This window comes from Saccopteryx bilineata, chromosome 9 (genome assembly GCF_036850765.1).
Source record: "Saccopteryx bilineata isolate mSacBil1 chromosome 9, mSacBil1_pri_phased_curated, whole genome shotgun sequence".
Taxonomy (NCBI): Eukaryota; Metazoa; Chordata; class Mammalia; order Chiroptera; family Emballonuridae; genus Saccopteryx; species Saccopteryx bilineata.
Genome location: NC_089498.1, coordinates 71,571,683 through 71,587,647, shown reverse-complemented (window position 1 = coordinate 71,587,647; position 15,965 = coordinate 71,571,683). Strand labels below are relative to the sequence as shown.

At 46.0% G+C, this 15,965-nt stretch overlaps 1 protein-coding gene across 4 annotated transcripts in view; it reads right to left on the bottom strand.

The window, feature by feature from the left end:
* HKDC1 (hexokinase domain containing 1) overlaps positions 1-15,965 on the bottom strand; it is a 60,246-nt gene that overhangs the window by 14,559 nt on the left and 29,722 nt on the right. For all 4 annotated transcript variants that reach the window (XR_010727011.1, XM_066242061.1, XM_066242062.1 and 1 more), the window contains exons 9-16: positions 14,739-14,972; positions 13,025-13,329; positions 10,468-10,613; positions 10,254-10,373; positions 5,953-6,048; positions 5,671-5,770; positions 4,163-4,346; positions 2,081-2,236 (exon numbers count right to left, since the gene is read on the bottom strand). Coding sequence is in view for 3 of the 4 variants with exons in the window: in XM_066242061.1 (XP_066098158.1) it covers positions 2,081-2,236; positions 4,163-4,346; positions 5,671-5,770; positions 5,953-6,048; positions 10,254-10,373; positions 10,468-10,613; positions 13,025-13,329; positions 14,739-14,972 (1,341 nt within the window). In the remaining variant the exon portion in view is untranslated. The remainder of the gene's footprint in view (positions 1-2,080; positions 2,237-4,162; positions 4,347-5,670; positions 5,771-5,952; positions 6,049-10,253; positions 10,374-10,467; positions 10,614-13,024; positions 13,330-14,738; positions 14,973-15,965) is intronic.

Below are 15,965 nucleotides of genomic sequence, written 5' to 3'. Positions count from 1 at the left end.
TGGTGTTACTCAGAATTGCAGAAATCCATAAATTATAATCTAGCCATACTATACTGAAGGAAAGTTTAATAAATTATAGTTTAGAAACATAATGTAACTTGATGCAGCCATTTAAAAGAATTACACAAAAGACTCGATTTGGGGAAGTTTCAAGAAGTATGTCAACTACTAAATGCAAAAGGAGTGATAGCATTAAATTATTATCATTTTACAATCTCCAGTGAAATCATTGATCTAGACAATGAGCATCAATAACTGCTAACATCATACAAGACAGACAAACAGACAACTCAATGCCCCTAGGAAATATTCTTATCTAAAATTCAACACTGAATCTAAGCATGCATCCGGGCCTAACTATGAGTTTGCCAGAAATATAAGGGACAGCTTGACCAGGAGGTGGTGCAGTGGATACAGTGTCAAACTGGGAACCAGGGTCCCCAGGTTCGAGACCCTGAGGTTGCCAGGTTGAAGCAAAGCTCACCAGCTTGAGCCCAAAGTCGCTGGCTCGAGCAAGGGGTCACCTAGTCTGCTGTAGCCCCCGCTCCCCAGTCAGGGCACGTATGAGAAAGGAATCAATGAATAACTAAGGTGCCGCAGTGAAGAATTGATGCTTCTCATCTCTATCCCTTCCTGTCTGTCCCTGTCTGTCCCTCTCTCTGCCTCTGTCACACACAAAAAAAGAAAGAAATATAAGGGACAGAAGAAAACGCTAACTGCTGCAATCAGCGAAATCTATAACACAGGAAACTCATAGGATAAAAGGACAGTTTCTTCATCAAAAACAATATGAGGTGAAACAAAAGATGAAGGTTTTAAAAACATATTAATTTTAAGAGATTTTAAAAACATATCAACCAAATGTAGTACATGGACCTTGTTTAGATACTAATGCAAACAAAGGAACCGTTAAAACCATTATTTTTAGGCAATTTGGGAAATGGGACCGCTGATGGGATATTTTACCAGATTAAGGTTTTATCATTAGCTATTTTTGGTCTGATGATGGTTATTTTTTAAGAACTCATATTTCAGAAATATATTTTGAAATATTTATAGATGAACTAACATAAAATGTAACAGTCTTTCACCCCTAGCCCAGCTGCATACGGGGAAAGCAGGAGTCTGGGAGTAACCCAGCTTGTCCATGAGTTGACTGTTGTTGAAGATGGATTCATTTGACTATTCCTTCTACTTCTGTAAATGTTTAAAACTTTTCATAATAAAAAATCAAATAAGAACCAGAATTTGCATGAACAAATACTGAATAAACAATATATAGAATAATGTGTGTAATGTCAATGAAAATATGTTTACAAGCAATCAAGAACTTAAAGGAAATATAATAAGCGAAAATAAAAACAGCTGTATTTAGTAGTGAGCATATGGGTGATTTTTTTTTTTTTTTTTTTACAGAGACAGAAAGAGAGTCAGAGAGAGGGATAGATAGAGACAGACAGACAGGAACAGAGAGAGATGAGAAGCATCAATCATTAGTTTTTCGTTGTGACACTTTAGTTGTTCATTGATTGCTTTCTCATATGTGCCTTGACCGTGGGGCTATAGCAGACCAAATGACCCCTTGCTTGAGCCAGCAACCATAGGTCCAAGCTGGTGAGCTTTGCTCAAACCAGATGAGCCTGCGCTCAAGCTGGTGACCTCGGACCTTGAATCTGGGTCCTCCGCATCCCAGTCCAACGCTCTATCCACTGCGCCACCGCCTGGTCAGGCAGCATATGGGTGATTTTTTAAAATGACTTTTCTTTCACATTATGAACACATTTTCTTTTCCGGAACAAAAGAGGATAATTTTCTAGCCTAAGCTAAATCCTATATAAGTCACAGTTTAGGAATCTCGGGGTCCAGTCAGGCTGCTAGCCCCTCAGCTCTGTGAACACCCCCAGGGCTGCGGTCCTGATGTAGCTGGAGAGAAGGGTCAGCCCCAGGAGGCAACACGCTGCCTAATCCAGGCCTTACTGCTTTTATTTCTGAATCTCAAACCTGCCTGACTCTGGCATGACAGCAGCACATCCAAATCAGGGCCTCTCATGCTGAGCAGGTGAACTTGATCACACATTACCTTTCAATCTGGGACAAGAATTTGGTTTCAAAGATGCCCCTGGTCCGGAGACGCTCTGAAATCTGCCCACGGAAGAGGAGACCCTGCTTGGTCAGGTCTATCAGGATCTGCCGCACAATCTCCCCCAGGTACATCCCACTGGTCATTTTCTCGTATCTGTTGGGGGAAGAGGGATAGGGTTGGCGAGGGCATGAAAAGCAGCGCTGACGAATGGCTCCCACAAGGACCATGGGTCGGGGAGAGAAGGCATACAATCAGCATCCACCAGCTGCCTGGCTCAGAGCACTTCAGAAGTGAGCAGCAGGCCAAGAGAAATGCAATGACGTGGAAAAGCTGGGCTTTGGAGCCACGTTGGCCAAGAGCCAGGCCCTAGCTCTGCCATGTTCTAGGGGGCAGACGTGAGTGAGCACAAAGCTATCACCTATAAAACAGGGAGCCAAACACTGACCCCACAAGACTGTCAGGAGGCAAGCTTCTGGTGTGTAGTAGACACTAAGTAACAGTTAGTCCCTTTCCTGGCCCCAAAACCAATTCTCCTTGGCTTTGCATTACAAATCTGTTCTACTGGAGATTCTCGTGGCTTTGTATTTGAATAAATCTGTTCCACTAGAGATTTGCTCCATGAAATAATACATTTAAACCATCTGCACATACCAGAGGTGCCCATAAAATATTCTCTCCCGTCCCCTTTCTATCAGGCTGTGAGCAACACGAGGGAACGAGCAAGAGGAGAAGGTGCTCTGTGACCACAAACCCTGAGCAGGCACTCTGCACAGGTGCATCTGCCAGTTATCAATAGCCATGATGCAGGGCTGGGCTGCCTCAGTCTGCAGGGTCACCTGGAAGTCTGAGAGTGCCTGAGGCGTGAGTGCTGGCCTGTGTTCTTGTTGCTGCTCAGGCCCCAACGTGCAACCAAGGCACCACGATGAAACAGACAAACTATGGCAGCAAATTCAAATGTGCTGCCCCCTTAAGTTCTCTCCAAATATGTAAGCTCCCAATGGATTCAGGCACAAAACTAAGTCAGAAGGAACTTGCCCCTTGGGAAGAGCCATGATATTCGGATGCCCCAACTTGGGATTCTGAGATACATACATATATCAGGTTTTTTGTTTTCTGTTTTTCTTATTTGGAGAAATCCCTAGTTCAGCTGGGCTTACTGCAACTCACCTGCCTTCCAGCTACAAAGACTAGCGCCAAGGGAAGGTGAGGACCCACCGGGCTTTTATATAGTGTTCTCAGTTCAACGGTTTTCATGGCATTCATGGCTCAGCCATCCCACTACATTTCTGTCAGCTCAGCTTCTTCACTCTGCTATCACCCATCACACATACACACACACACACACACACAATCTATATTTCTACCTTATTTTATAAATTAAGACACTGAGCTGAGTTGTAACCTGATAGTACAATATTCAGTCTCTGGTATGATACAGAAAAGGTTTGCAAGTCCCTATCCTAATGGGCAAGCCCAGGTTAACTATCCATTCCTAGCATGATAGCTCTATCCCTACCTACTCCTTTCTCTGCTGTTCAAGAAGGAAAGAACCATTCATTATTTTCAATATTTTTAGTATAGTTGGTAATTGGAATACACCTCACAGGTATGACCCATGTTGGGACATGATATCATGGGTGAGAACCAGGACTCCTGTCCTTCACCTGCGGCCTCTTCCTCACTCCAGAACAACTGTAGTCAGCAAGAACTCGCAGACAGCTCTTGAAAGGTGGAGGATGTTGACCTCTAAATTAGACCTCCCAGAAGCCAATCCTGACAGGACCTGGAATTACCATGCCCTTGTTCCGTGACACCCACCCCACAGTCACTCGAAGTGACAGCTTCTACCACACTTTCAAAGCCACCGTTAGAAAAAGGTAGCCCTTCTTTCCACTTGTTGGAAATTTGTCATAATATTTTGCTTTTGTTTAAATAAGGCAGCACACTGACATCTGATAGAGAGAGCTGTAATAAACATACAAAGCTATAGGGTCTATGATATGAAAGTGGCACCCATCCCAGACCTGGTAAAGAGTGTATATGCACAGCCTGCATAAATGGGCACGTCCACTTTCTCACCTCTGTTTGCCAGGATTCAAGGACCCCTCATCCACCTCTTTGTCATACTGGGTCCGGATGTCATCCATGCAGCCATTATCTCCAAATCCTCCCCACTCTGTGTTAATGCACATCTTCCCTTTGTCCCCTTCCACTGTCTCTATGTTCCTCATCTCCTCCATGTAGCACACATTGCTGCCCGTTCCTAGAAGGGATCATGAAGAGACTTTAGTCTTCAAAAGACACCCCCAGGTCTTCAAGAGGCAGCAGAGTGCAGTGGATAGGAATTTAGGCATAGAGTCAGACACACTGGGTGTGCAATCCAGCTTTACACTCATTGCTGAATGACCTTAGACAAGTGTCTCATCTTTCAGGGGTCTGGTTTCTTCATCTGTGAAAAGGAAATAATACCTGCCTTATAGATTTGTTCTATAAAAAAATGATATGTTTCTAAGTTTCCTCCACATAGTAAGTATTCAATAAATGGCCATTTCATAATCATCATTACTGCTAAGCAAGTGAGCTTCCAAGTAGTCATAGGGTTAGCAGTCAGAGCTGGAAGGGACCACAAGGATTCATCTAGTCTTGGATAAGCAAATGTTTGGCACCTACAAGCCACCCTCTTCTCCTTTGCCCATGATGTAGCCTCAGAATTATTTTCAACACAACAGTACAGGCAACTTTTATATTCATTTAAACAAGTCTCGCTTCTTTTCTCTCCTAGATCTAGCCCAACCCTTTCCATAGACGAGGCACTTCAAAGTCCAGACAGATAAGTAACCCGCCCAAGGTCACAAAGTTAGAGTGAGTGAGATGAAACCTCTTACCCGGCATTGAAGATATCTCAATATATCCCCATCTTCTTGTTCCACCTACTACTCACCTCCAGGAACCCCAGACAACCATCTGCAACAACTTCCTCAGATTGTCGTTACTTAACCTGTGCTGTAGTTGGGATGCACTTCGTCCCCATCTCCACCTGTTCAGCTCTCACCCTTCCCCCCACTTAATGGGATCACTACGATCTGCCCTAGTCCTTAATCACTGCCAAAATTCTCCTAAAGACACTTAAAATGCCTGTCTCACCTCAGGCAGGCCTCTCCCTTCCCCTCTCCTAGGTTTCTTTCCAGCGCTCCCGATCCCATGCACCCTGGCAGCCAGCAGCGGTCAGAGAGCAGAGGAGGTGTGCCCGGGCGCCAGTCTCAGGCCAACATGACTCACGGAGCCTCCTTCCTCCAAGGATAACCAACTCCTAAGGCCCTAGTCTGAAAATCCCCCTTTTATATCATTCTTCAACAGAAAGGACAGCCTTGGCTTAACACCCTTAACAAAGAAAGATATTACATAAAGATTTAGGCATCAGGAAACCTGGAATCCCAGCCTTAACTTTATCTCTGTCTTGAACAAAGCCAGCTTCAGATCCTCTATATAAAAGAACAATGCCCCCACCTCCTCCCCTCACTATGTTAAAAAGAAACCTCCAAAGAATCAGATGGGAGAAAGCCAATGGGACATGCCTGACCACTGACCTGCAATCAGGCCAATCTCACAATTAGGATCTTCATAAGCACAGGTCATCATGGTCCCCACTGTGTCATTCACGACTGCAACTATGTCCAGGTCAAACTCCTGCAAAGGAAGCCACTCTACTGTAGAATGTGCAAGCCAAACAGACTTGGGAGGGGCATATAAACCCAAGCTGGGCACAGGGTGTGAGAGATAGAGGTCAGAGTCACAGAGCTGGACGTAGGATGGCAGAGCAGAGGGCAGAAAGGGGCTAGGTCAGCATGAGCCTCTACACCGTGTCATACGTTTCTCCTCTTGATGGCTTCCCTGAGCATGTCCACCATGTCTTCCCCTTCACAGTCAGTAGCCTTAAAGCCTTTGGTCCATTCAATGAGTATTCCCTGAAAGAAAGGAAGGGAAATTCATTTGAGCAGTAGTTTTCTGGGACCACTTCATAATCTCAACATCTAATAGGTAGTCAGATGTGTGTGCTTTTCACTGCTTCCCTCCAGGAAGCCCAAGCACTAGGCCCAGAGGCATTAAAAAGCATGGTGCTCAGACAGAGTCCACTGCTGAGTGCAATAGTCACAGTAATTTACATTCATCAGTGGTCAACTCATGTTCCTTGGCCATGGCTGCACAGAACAAAGGCCAGGGTCATAATGACCCCACATCTAATTTACCCAAGAGCAGGTTAAGAAGCAAGTAAGGATAAAGCTACAAAATGTTTACCATAGCAGTGTTCCATAGTAAAACACTAGAGACATCTTATTATTCCAACAAAATGGACCTATCGTCTTGCACATCAATATAGAAAATGTTATATAGCCATAAGAAAATCATGCTGTAAGAGAACATTAGATGTTAGAGAAAGAGGCCATCATACACTGTTAAGTGAACACACATTAAACAAAAGCAGATGGTGAATTATTCTATTAATCTTTTAAAAATCAATAGCCCTCTCTTGCTCTCATCTGACAAAAGGTCTGAAGCAATGCCCATCCCAGGACGCTGACTGGTTTTCTCTGGGTGCAAGACTATGGGTGCCTTTTAGTCTTGCCTTTTTGTTTGTATGTATTTTATAGTTTTCCTAAAATTAGCATGTATGATTTTTTATAATACTAAGAAAAAAGTATTTTTAACCTTTCAAAGGAAGCAGAGGCTCTCCGGATAGCGGAGCAGCAGGTGGTCTGGCCCCAGACTGCACAGCCTCGGGGGTGAGGGCGGGCAGAGCTGCGCTGTCCAGTCGGGGAGACCCCGGGGCAGGAGCAGTGGCCAGCTAGCCTGAGGGCGGTGCCCCACACCCGTGGCTGCATGACCCCCTCACCTGCGGCCTGCGGCCCTAGTCTCCCTCCTTCTCTCCACAGACCTTGGAAAGCTGAGCTCTCTTCTTCCTTTCCTGATGGATATTTGTAGAACATTAAAGATTTATTCCTGATTGAAAAATCTCTTATTAGTTGCAATTACACAAAAGTAATGTTTTTTTAAGCCTCTTTTTTCTCCCCAGCCATCAGTGGATTTGCTCCGTTGGCTTCCCTCCCTCTAAGCTGTGTCTTCACAAACCTGTCAGAACTGCTGGAAGAGAGAGGCTGGGAGAGGCTGGGAGGCCCAGTGTCCTGGGTCAAAAAACAGCAGCTGTACCTTGGCGCCCGTTGATCATTCAGGACCATGGACAGCTGCACATGGCTCCCCTTACCCTGCCCCCCACCACGGCGTATTAATTTTTAATCGCAGCAGAAATACAGGAATGCATTGCCTTTGTAAAAAATTAAAGTTCCGGGGGGGGAGAGCAAAGGGGGTATCAAGGAGAACACGGGGCGGGGGGAGTTATATTTAGGGGAACACTTGTAACTATGTAAACACAACAAACTTTTAAAAAAATTAAAGTTCCCTTTAACTCCCCATTCCCCCAATCTGAAAGCTAACCTTTATTAAATCACTCTGATATGAATCCTTCCAGACCTTTTTCTCTTTATATGTATTTTTAAATAAATTCATACTGTGTGTGGACTTCTGCAATTTGTTTTTCTCACTCAATAATGTATCTTCTAGACGTTTCTAGGTCAGTTAATACAGATCTGGCACATTCTTTCAATATTCCTCAAATATAATTACACAAAAATTTAAAAATCCACAAAACATAACCCTAGATTAAGTACCATTTTTATCTAGATTTTTCACATGAGTAAACCAAGATCTAGAGAGGTCAAATAACTTGCCCAAGGTCACACAGCCAGTAAGTGGAGAAGCCAAGATGAAAACTGAGACAGTGAGGTTCCAGACCCATGTATGCTCTTAACTATTACCCTCTGCTCTTCCCCGAGGTAAGTAATACCCGGGAAGCTCTTAGAATAGTGTCTCACACAGAGCAAGCACTATAGATGTGTTTGTTAAATAAAAATCAAGTAATCCATTCCACATAATTGATATACTGTAATTTATTTATTTAGTCGCTTTCTATTTGTGGACATTTGTGTTGTTTCTAATTTTCCATTATTAAAAAGCAGTGTTGTCAGTGAACATCCTCGTTCATTTCTTCTGGGGCACATGTTTAAGAAATGAGATCCTGAGAAGTGGATCTTCCAGCTCTTAGCATTCTGGCACTTTTCATTTTGAGAAATAAGCCTTACTACCAGATAATTCAGCCTGCGGAGCCCCTCTCTCCCCAGGGGTGGGGCAGGCCGGCTGAAGGCTTGTTTTCGTGGTGCCCTCAGAGCCCTGGAGAGCTCCATCTCACTTCCGATGTCGTACCCACCCATCCAATGAGCCCGGCATGCCCCAATTTCCTCAGGTGAAAAATGAAGTAGAACAGAAAACAGAGAATTGCAATACACACAATAAAGGTAAATACTACTTCTTAACTTTTTTTTTGTTTTGATTATATACAGGTAGGTATACTGTGCATTATACCCAAAACAGTTCAAAACACTGGCATTGAGGACATGGCTCCTGGTCTCTGGGCCCTGGGGCCAGGGCACACAGGAGAAGCGCCCATCTGCTTCTCCACTCCTCCCCCTCTCCTTCCTCTCTGTCTTTCTCTTCCCCTCCTGCAGCCGAGGCTCCATTGGAGCAAAGTTGGCCGGGGTGCTGAGGATGGCTCTATGGCCTCTGCCTCAGGCACTAGAATGGCTCTGGTTGCAACAAAGCAATGCCCCAGATGGGCAGAGCATTGCCCCCTGGTGGGCATACCGGGTGGATCCTGGTCAGGCACATGCGGGAGTCTGTCTGACTGCCTCCCTGTTTCCAACTTTAGAAAAAGAAAAAAAAGAAAAAGAAATTCTGCTACAACATGTATGAATCTTGAGGACATTATACTAAGTATTTAAATAAGCCATACACAAATTGGACATGGTATGATTCCACCTAGAGTCATCAGATTCATAGAGATAGAAAGTAGAAAGGTGGGTGCCAGAGGTGGGGGGAGGGGTGAATGGGAAGTTGTTGAATGGGTATGAAGCAGGGATGGTCAAACTTTTTATAAAAACCGCCCACTTTTGCAGTGCTGGTTAACCTAGTCCCTACCGCCCACTAGTGGGCATTTCAGCTTTCATAGTGGGCAGTAGCAGAGCAACCAAACTGACCCCTGGGTCACTGTGAAGCTTCAGTTTGCGATGATGAAAAAGTTCAGAAGATGGATAATGCTGGAGGTTGCACAGCATTGTGAATGCACTTAATGCCACAGAACTATACACATAAAAATAAAATGTTACATGTGATGCTATGTATATTTTACCACAATTAAAAAATGATAACAATACAACAAAACCAAACCAGTGTGTACCCGATGGAGACATGGAGACACTGAGTGGAGTAAACAAAGTTTTAACAAATCTTTGGTGCCATTCTTATCATTGCCATGAGCTCTCTGGCTGACTGGCTGGGCTGACCAGAGTTCTCCCAATAAACTCAGGAGTGGCGTTCTGCTGCCATTTCTTGGTTGCTCTGTCAGAGAGAGAGCGCGCCACACTCCGTGAGCGGGTGAATAGTGTTTTAATCTAAGAATTTCAAGAAAGACTTTGTGATACATGTTTCTAAATTATTTTGAATAATGTACTAAAACTATTATCCTTGATGTTCTTCAGTATCAATTACCTAAGTGTCCATGTGATAAATTCCTTTCGAGAGTCTAACATCAAGAAAGAAAAGCATTTCTTTTTAAGAAAATGTTTAAGCTTTCATTCACCAGACAATAAAAACCGTACAACCCCTTGTGTTTCCCTGTTTACGCTGGCTGCCCAGAAAGACACACATAATATCACTGCCTAAGTGTTATAAATGGCCCTAACAGGTCATTACCTCTTTCTATCTCTCCATGATGTGATTTGACCTCACTTTTAACAACCTCACTTTTAACAGTACTCACATGCACGTGGCCCTTTATTGTATATTACCCTCAATTCTTTTGTGAACTTAAATCTAAAAGATAATAATGAAAAATGCAACATAAAACACATAGAAAAATTAAATGGTTAAAATCCTCGATCATGTTTCTCTAGCTGCCCTGACCTAAGACAGACCCTGAATAAAAGGAAGAGTGACTCAGAGATCTCCCTAGTGGGGAAGGGAAGCCCACTGGGCTGGCTGTGTGTGCGCTGGGGTGTCTTACCTTGTCAATGTTTGTCTGCCTGCAGGGAAATGAGAATGTGAAGCCCAAAGGCAGCTGGGCTCCCTTGAGGCCCATGTAGTCCAGGAAGTCGGCTATGCACTGCACGATGTGGTCAAACAGCTACAGGGGAAGAGGAGCAGTCATACCAGGCTGGCAGTGACACGGGGTGGCAGGCTGGCACCGGGGACCACAGAACTCCCGGCCCAACGGTTACCTCCTCGCCCGTGCCCTGCATGATCTCCAGAGGGATGGCGAAGATCTTGTTGTACATTCTCACCGACCTCCGTCCACTTCTGATCTTTACCAGGAGGACCCGGAAGTTGGTTCCTCCCAGATCCAGGGCAAGGAACTTTCCTTTCTCTGTGGTGGAGAAAGCGAGCTATGTTCTACCAGCGTGCACAGGCAGGGACTCGTACGGAGGTGTGGGAGGAAGAGATGAAGGAGCACACTCAGAGCCCCCCCCCCCCACCTTGGGCTCAGGGGTCAGAGGGGCGTGGAGATCACAAGCACAGTGTCAGTATTGGGCAGGCACGTGGCGTCTGTCTGAGGGCAGCCTGCTTTTCTTGGTATCTGGCAAAGGCCACACATGACACTTAATGCTCAAAGAGCCTCAGCAGTGAGTCGAGGCCAGGCTGCCTGACTGCAGTGTGCTCCCAAAGGTGCTTCCTTCCTGTCCGCACCGCTTAGAGGAACTGCTCATCACGAGCATAAATGATCTTCCCATCCCCGCTCTCCCCTGCCCCGGGTTCCACACCCCCACCTAACCAATAAGAAGCCATATCAAGTTCAACCAGTGCCATCCACTGCCTCTCACCTCTCCAACATCTCATCATTGTCTCTTCAGTGAATCCTTTCGCCTTGTTCTCTGCCGTGCTCACTCTGCTATAGCCACACTGGTCATTTTACTGTTCCTTGCATTTGTTAAAGACATCACTCCCAGCCAGTTCTTTTATCCCTTAGCTTGCTCTATTTTTATTCACAGCACCCATCATTACATGGCGTCAGATGCCAGCCCAACAGAACGTCAGCTCCACACGGGTAGAGACAGGGTTTCCTCACTGCTTCATCACAGGACAGAACAGAGACTGGCATACAGTAGGTGCTTAATAAAACTTGGAGGGATGAAGGCAGGAGGATAAAAAGGATGAAGATATGAATATGAATAATTGAACAGTATCCTTACTTCCCTCAGCTTTTTTCCTCATGTAGATGCAAAAGATATTGGATCTGGAAAAGTTGTTGTTGTTGAAAGTTCCAAGGTATAACCGTGTGACCTTAAGTATGTCATGTAACCTCTCCAAGTTTTGGCATCCATAAAATGGGAATCATTCCTTCTTTATTAACACACATAAAAGTGGTTGTGAGGATGAGATGAAATGTTAAAAAGCAACTGCAAGATATATAGCCTTATACCAGTGGTTCTCCAGTGTGCACCAGGGAACACTGGTGTGCCTTAAAAGAGTTCCAGGGGCGCCTTAGAGTATTCCAGAGAAATATGTGCCTGTTGGGGACTAAAAAACCAACAGGGAATTGGCTGTAAGCTGACAGTCTGCCCAATCCCCCACCTCACTTGCCTGATTAGGTTGCAAAAGGCTGTTGAGCTGTGGTGCTGGATTGTTTACACTACCCCCCATGTTCCCTGGAAAGACTGGAGGCAAGTTTCCTCTATCCTTTGTTTGGTGGAAAGTTAAGATAATATGTATGGTGGGGGTTTTCTGCACCCAACACAAGAGTAAAAAGAGAGGAATTCTTCAATGTATTGATGAGGAAATTAAAGTTTGCCTTTCAAATATATGCCCAAACATTGAAGAAATCGCTAGGACACATCAGGCTCAAGTTTCTCATAAACATAAGAATGAAAAACACATTTATGCGGGGACCTGCCGAATTTACTAAATCCTACTAAGAATGTATCTATATAGATATATATAGATATATATAAAGATAACTTTTTTTACTTTTTAGCTCCTCTTTTTTATGAATTCTAAAAAGTATATCTTAAAAAATGTAACAAAAATGTTTTTAATGTCAGAATAAATTTAATTTTGTCATATTTATTTTGTTTAATTACCATAAAAGCATGCTTGGACTTTATATTTTTTATTTAATATTTGACTTAATTATTATAACATATTTCTCAGAAATTTGTATATAGTATGCCTACAATTATTTGTAGGATTTTAAGTGTGCCCTGACTTCAAAAAGTTTGAGAACCACTGCCTTATACAAAGGTCCTTATTTCTGAGTGCGGTCTGTGAGTTTCAGAGAGGTGAAGTAGTTTGTCTAAAGAACTGACCCCACTGTTGAGTGGCTCCTCTCAGCCAAGCACAGAGGATCAGCAGAGGGATCGGGGCTGGAGAGTCAGGGGCAGGAGGCTATGAGAGGGGAGAAGAGAGCCAAGCTCGGGAGAGAGGGTGGCAGAGAAGCCGCAGGAAGACAAGCCAGACAACTCCAAGCATCCGGATGACAGCTCCCGGGGACAGCATCTGGGGTTTCTGTTTGCCAACAGCATGGGTACATTCCATGTTCTCAACTACAGGGACACACACACACCCTAACGGAGGGATCTGTTCACTGCACATTCCCTGGATCGACCACAGCAAATAGATTCAGGAGTATTGACCCTACTCCCCCGCCCACAATCACAGACACAATCACCTTTGTATAAGACATGAATCCAAAGCTCTTAAAACAAAACAAACCTAACTGGATTTAAGGTGTTTTATGAGAGGTTGGGTGTCCCTAAGGAAAGAGAGCTGTGTCCAGCCCACCTGTGCCATCGGGCATCCCACAGACGTAGGTGGGCAGCATCTTGACTGTGGCCAGCGGGTGGGTGTCTCTCTTCAGCCCATACTCGAGCTCAGCCCGCATCTTGTCCCGCACACCCACGAGCTGCTCTCGGGTCAGCCGGAACAAAGCCAGCACCTCGTCAATCTGCTTCCTCTGGGCCTGCACGCGGGAGGCCACTGCCGTCACCATAGCTGCCCCCTTGGTGCTGCCACTCTCCGACAGGAGGAAGCGGACGTCACAGTTCGGGACCAGTTTCCGCACCACCTTGTGCAGGCGTTTCGGGTATCTGAAGGCAGGGGCGATAGCAAGATCTGTAACCATCATAGAGGCCCAGGCCCGGCCAATGGGACCAGACACAGGTGTAGCAGTGAAACGGGACACAGGGGAGCCCTGCTGGGCCAGGGCTCACGCCCCACAGGTGCGAGGTGCTGCAGGGCAGGGGGTAATGGGCGGGAGACTGGGAAGCTGGGGCAGCGGAAAGGACCCTTGGGAGGCTCAAAGAAGTGGCTCTTTTACCACTAATACTTCAACTAGGAGGGCATATCCATGCATAAAGTATTAACTAAATGTCACCTCTGCCCAAAGGGAAGGGTTCTCTCCCAGCTTTTTCCAGGGTGTGCCTGGCTGACTTCTAATACCACCTCTGTTAGCCAGAAAGGCCTCTGCACTCCCTCTTTCTGGGAAATGCCCTTTTCCACATGTTTTCCTCCAAGTATCCTTCATGTGAACTTGGCAACCTCTGTCATCTGGAAATTCCCCAATTTTTCCAATCTTACCACACAGTAGGTATTCAATAATAATGGATAGCTACATGAATAGATGGATAGATGGATGGCCAGATGGCTAAACACAGAAATGGATGGCCTTGTTAGTCAGGCAATTGGCTTTAGTAGAATATTTCTTTAAGAATGATCCCCCAGCCCTGGCCGGTTGGCTCAGCGGTAGAGTGTCGGCCTAGCGTGCAGAGGACCCGGGTTCGATTCCCGGCCAGGGCACACAGGAGAAGCACCCATTTGCTTCTCCACCCCTCCGCCGCGCCTTCCTCTCTGTCTCTCTCTTCCCCTCCCGCAGCCGAGGCCCCATTGGAGCAAAGATGGCCCGGGCGCTGGGGATGGCTCCTTGGCCTCTGCCCCAGGCGTTAGAGTGGCTCTGGTCGCAACATGGCGACGCCCAGGATGGGCAGAGCATCGCCCCTTGGTGGGCAGAGCGTCACCCCATGGTGGGCGTGCCGGGTGGATCCCGGTCGGGCGCATGCGGGAGTCTGTCTGACTGTCTCTCCCTGTTTCCAGCTTCAGAAAAAAAAAAAAAGAAAAAAAAAAAAAAAGAAAAGAATGATCCCCCAGCCCTGGCTGGATAGCTTGGTTGGTTAGAGCATCATCCCGAAGCACAGATTTGATTCTCGGTCAGGGCACATACAGGAACAGATCTACGTTCCTGTCTGTCTGTCTGTCTGTCTCTCCCTACCTCTCTTTCTAAAATCAATAAATAAAAATTAAAAAAAAAAAGAATTATCTTCCAAAGCAACCCAGCAGCTAGATGGACGTAGACTCTGAATTCAGCCTTTCCCCTGGACTCTCAGAACCCACAGGAGACGGCTGGTTCCAGAGAAGCAGCACAGGAGGAGAGAACACAGGGCAGAGACTCTCTGTTCCGAGAGACTCATCTGGGGGGTGCGGGCTGGCAGGCAGCACTCACTGAGGGTGTATCTTGTAGAGTGTGCCGTCCACGCCCACCGTGGTCCGCAACCGCGCCAGCTTCTTATTCTCCCGGAGGCGCGTCAGGATGGCTGCCAGGGCTGCTGCACAGAGGTTGGCTGAGCGGAAGGAGACGATGGTGCAGACATGCTGGACCGCAATGCAGTCGGCCTCTGAAGGGTCCAGGCCCAGATCCGTGAGAATCTCTCTTGTATTGGCAAGGCCTTCTTTATACCTGGCCAGGAGACAGGTATGAGGGGACTACCCTTTCCACCCCACAGAGTCCCCCTCAGAGAACCAGCGTTCTCACCTGTCAGGACTGTGGAAACAGGCTGGCAAACAGTAACATAATAATAACAACACTATATAACATGATCCACCATTTATTGAGCACTCCCTATGCGCCGGCCACTTGTCTAAGGACTGGACGTGTATTAAGTCAATCCTCACAACAATCCTGGGGGGAGTTTTGGCATTACCCTATTATACAGAAAAGAGGCCTGAGGCACCGAGAGGGTAAGTAACTTGCCTATAGTCACACAGCCACTAAGTGTAAGGGCCAGGATTTGAACTCGGGAAGTTAGTCTGTCCTTTTAACCACCTTGCACTATACTGCCTTTCACAGAAACACAGTCCCTGCCAAGCTCTGCACAAACACTGACTCTGGGAGTCACATGCCATTTTGCTGAGCTCGGAATCTAAACTGATTACAAAGCTCAGGGCAATTCCAGGGTTTCTAAGCTGGAAGAGTAGGACCCTGAGCTGACTGGAGCCAGGACCCATTGCAGGGACCTGTGTATGAGGCTTCAGATCACCAAAGCCAAAGCCAGTCTCCTACAGAACCAGGTAGAGACAGCTCTTGCTATAGTAGGAGTTCTTAACCTGGATTCCGTAAGTGAGTTTAGCGGGCCCAAGGATGCCCTGGTATTATAAGCAAAATTGTATGCAAATGTACATCTTAGGAATAAAGGGTCCAGACCTGAATCAGATTCTCAAAGGAGTCTATGACCCTAGAAATTTTTATAACTCACCATCTTAGGGAGACAGAAGGCTACAAAACATGAGCAGAGGTTAGACCTCCGTCAGCCGAATCCCAGGCTGATGAAACCAACCCGAAGCCACATCTGAGTCGTGGCTGGCATGGCTCACCCACCTCAAGCTGTGACCAGCTCTAAAATCATCCTGGTGAAGAAGGAAGACCCAGCCCTTCCTGCTGTATCATGATACT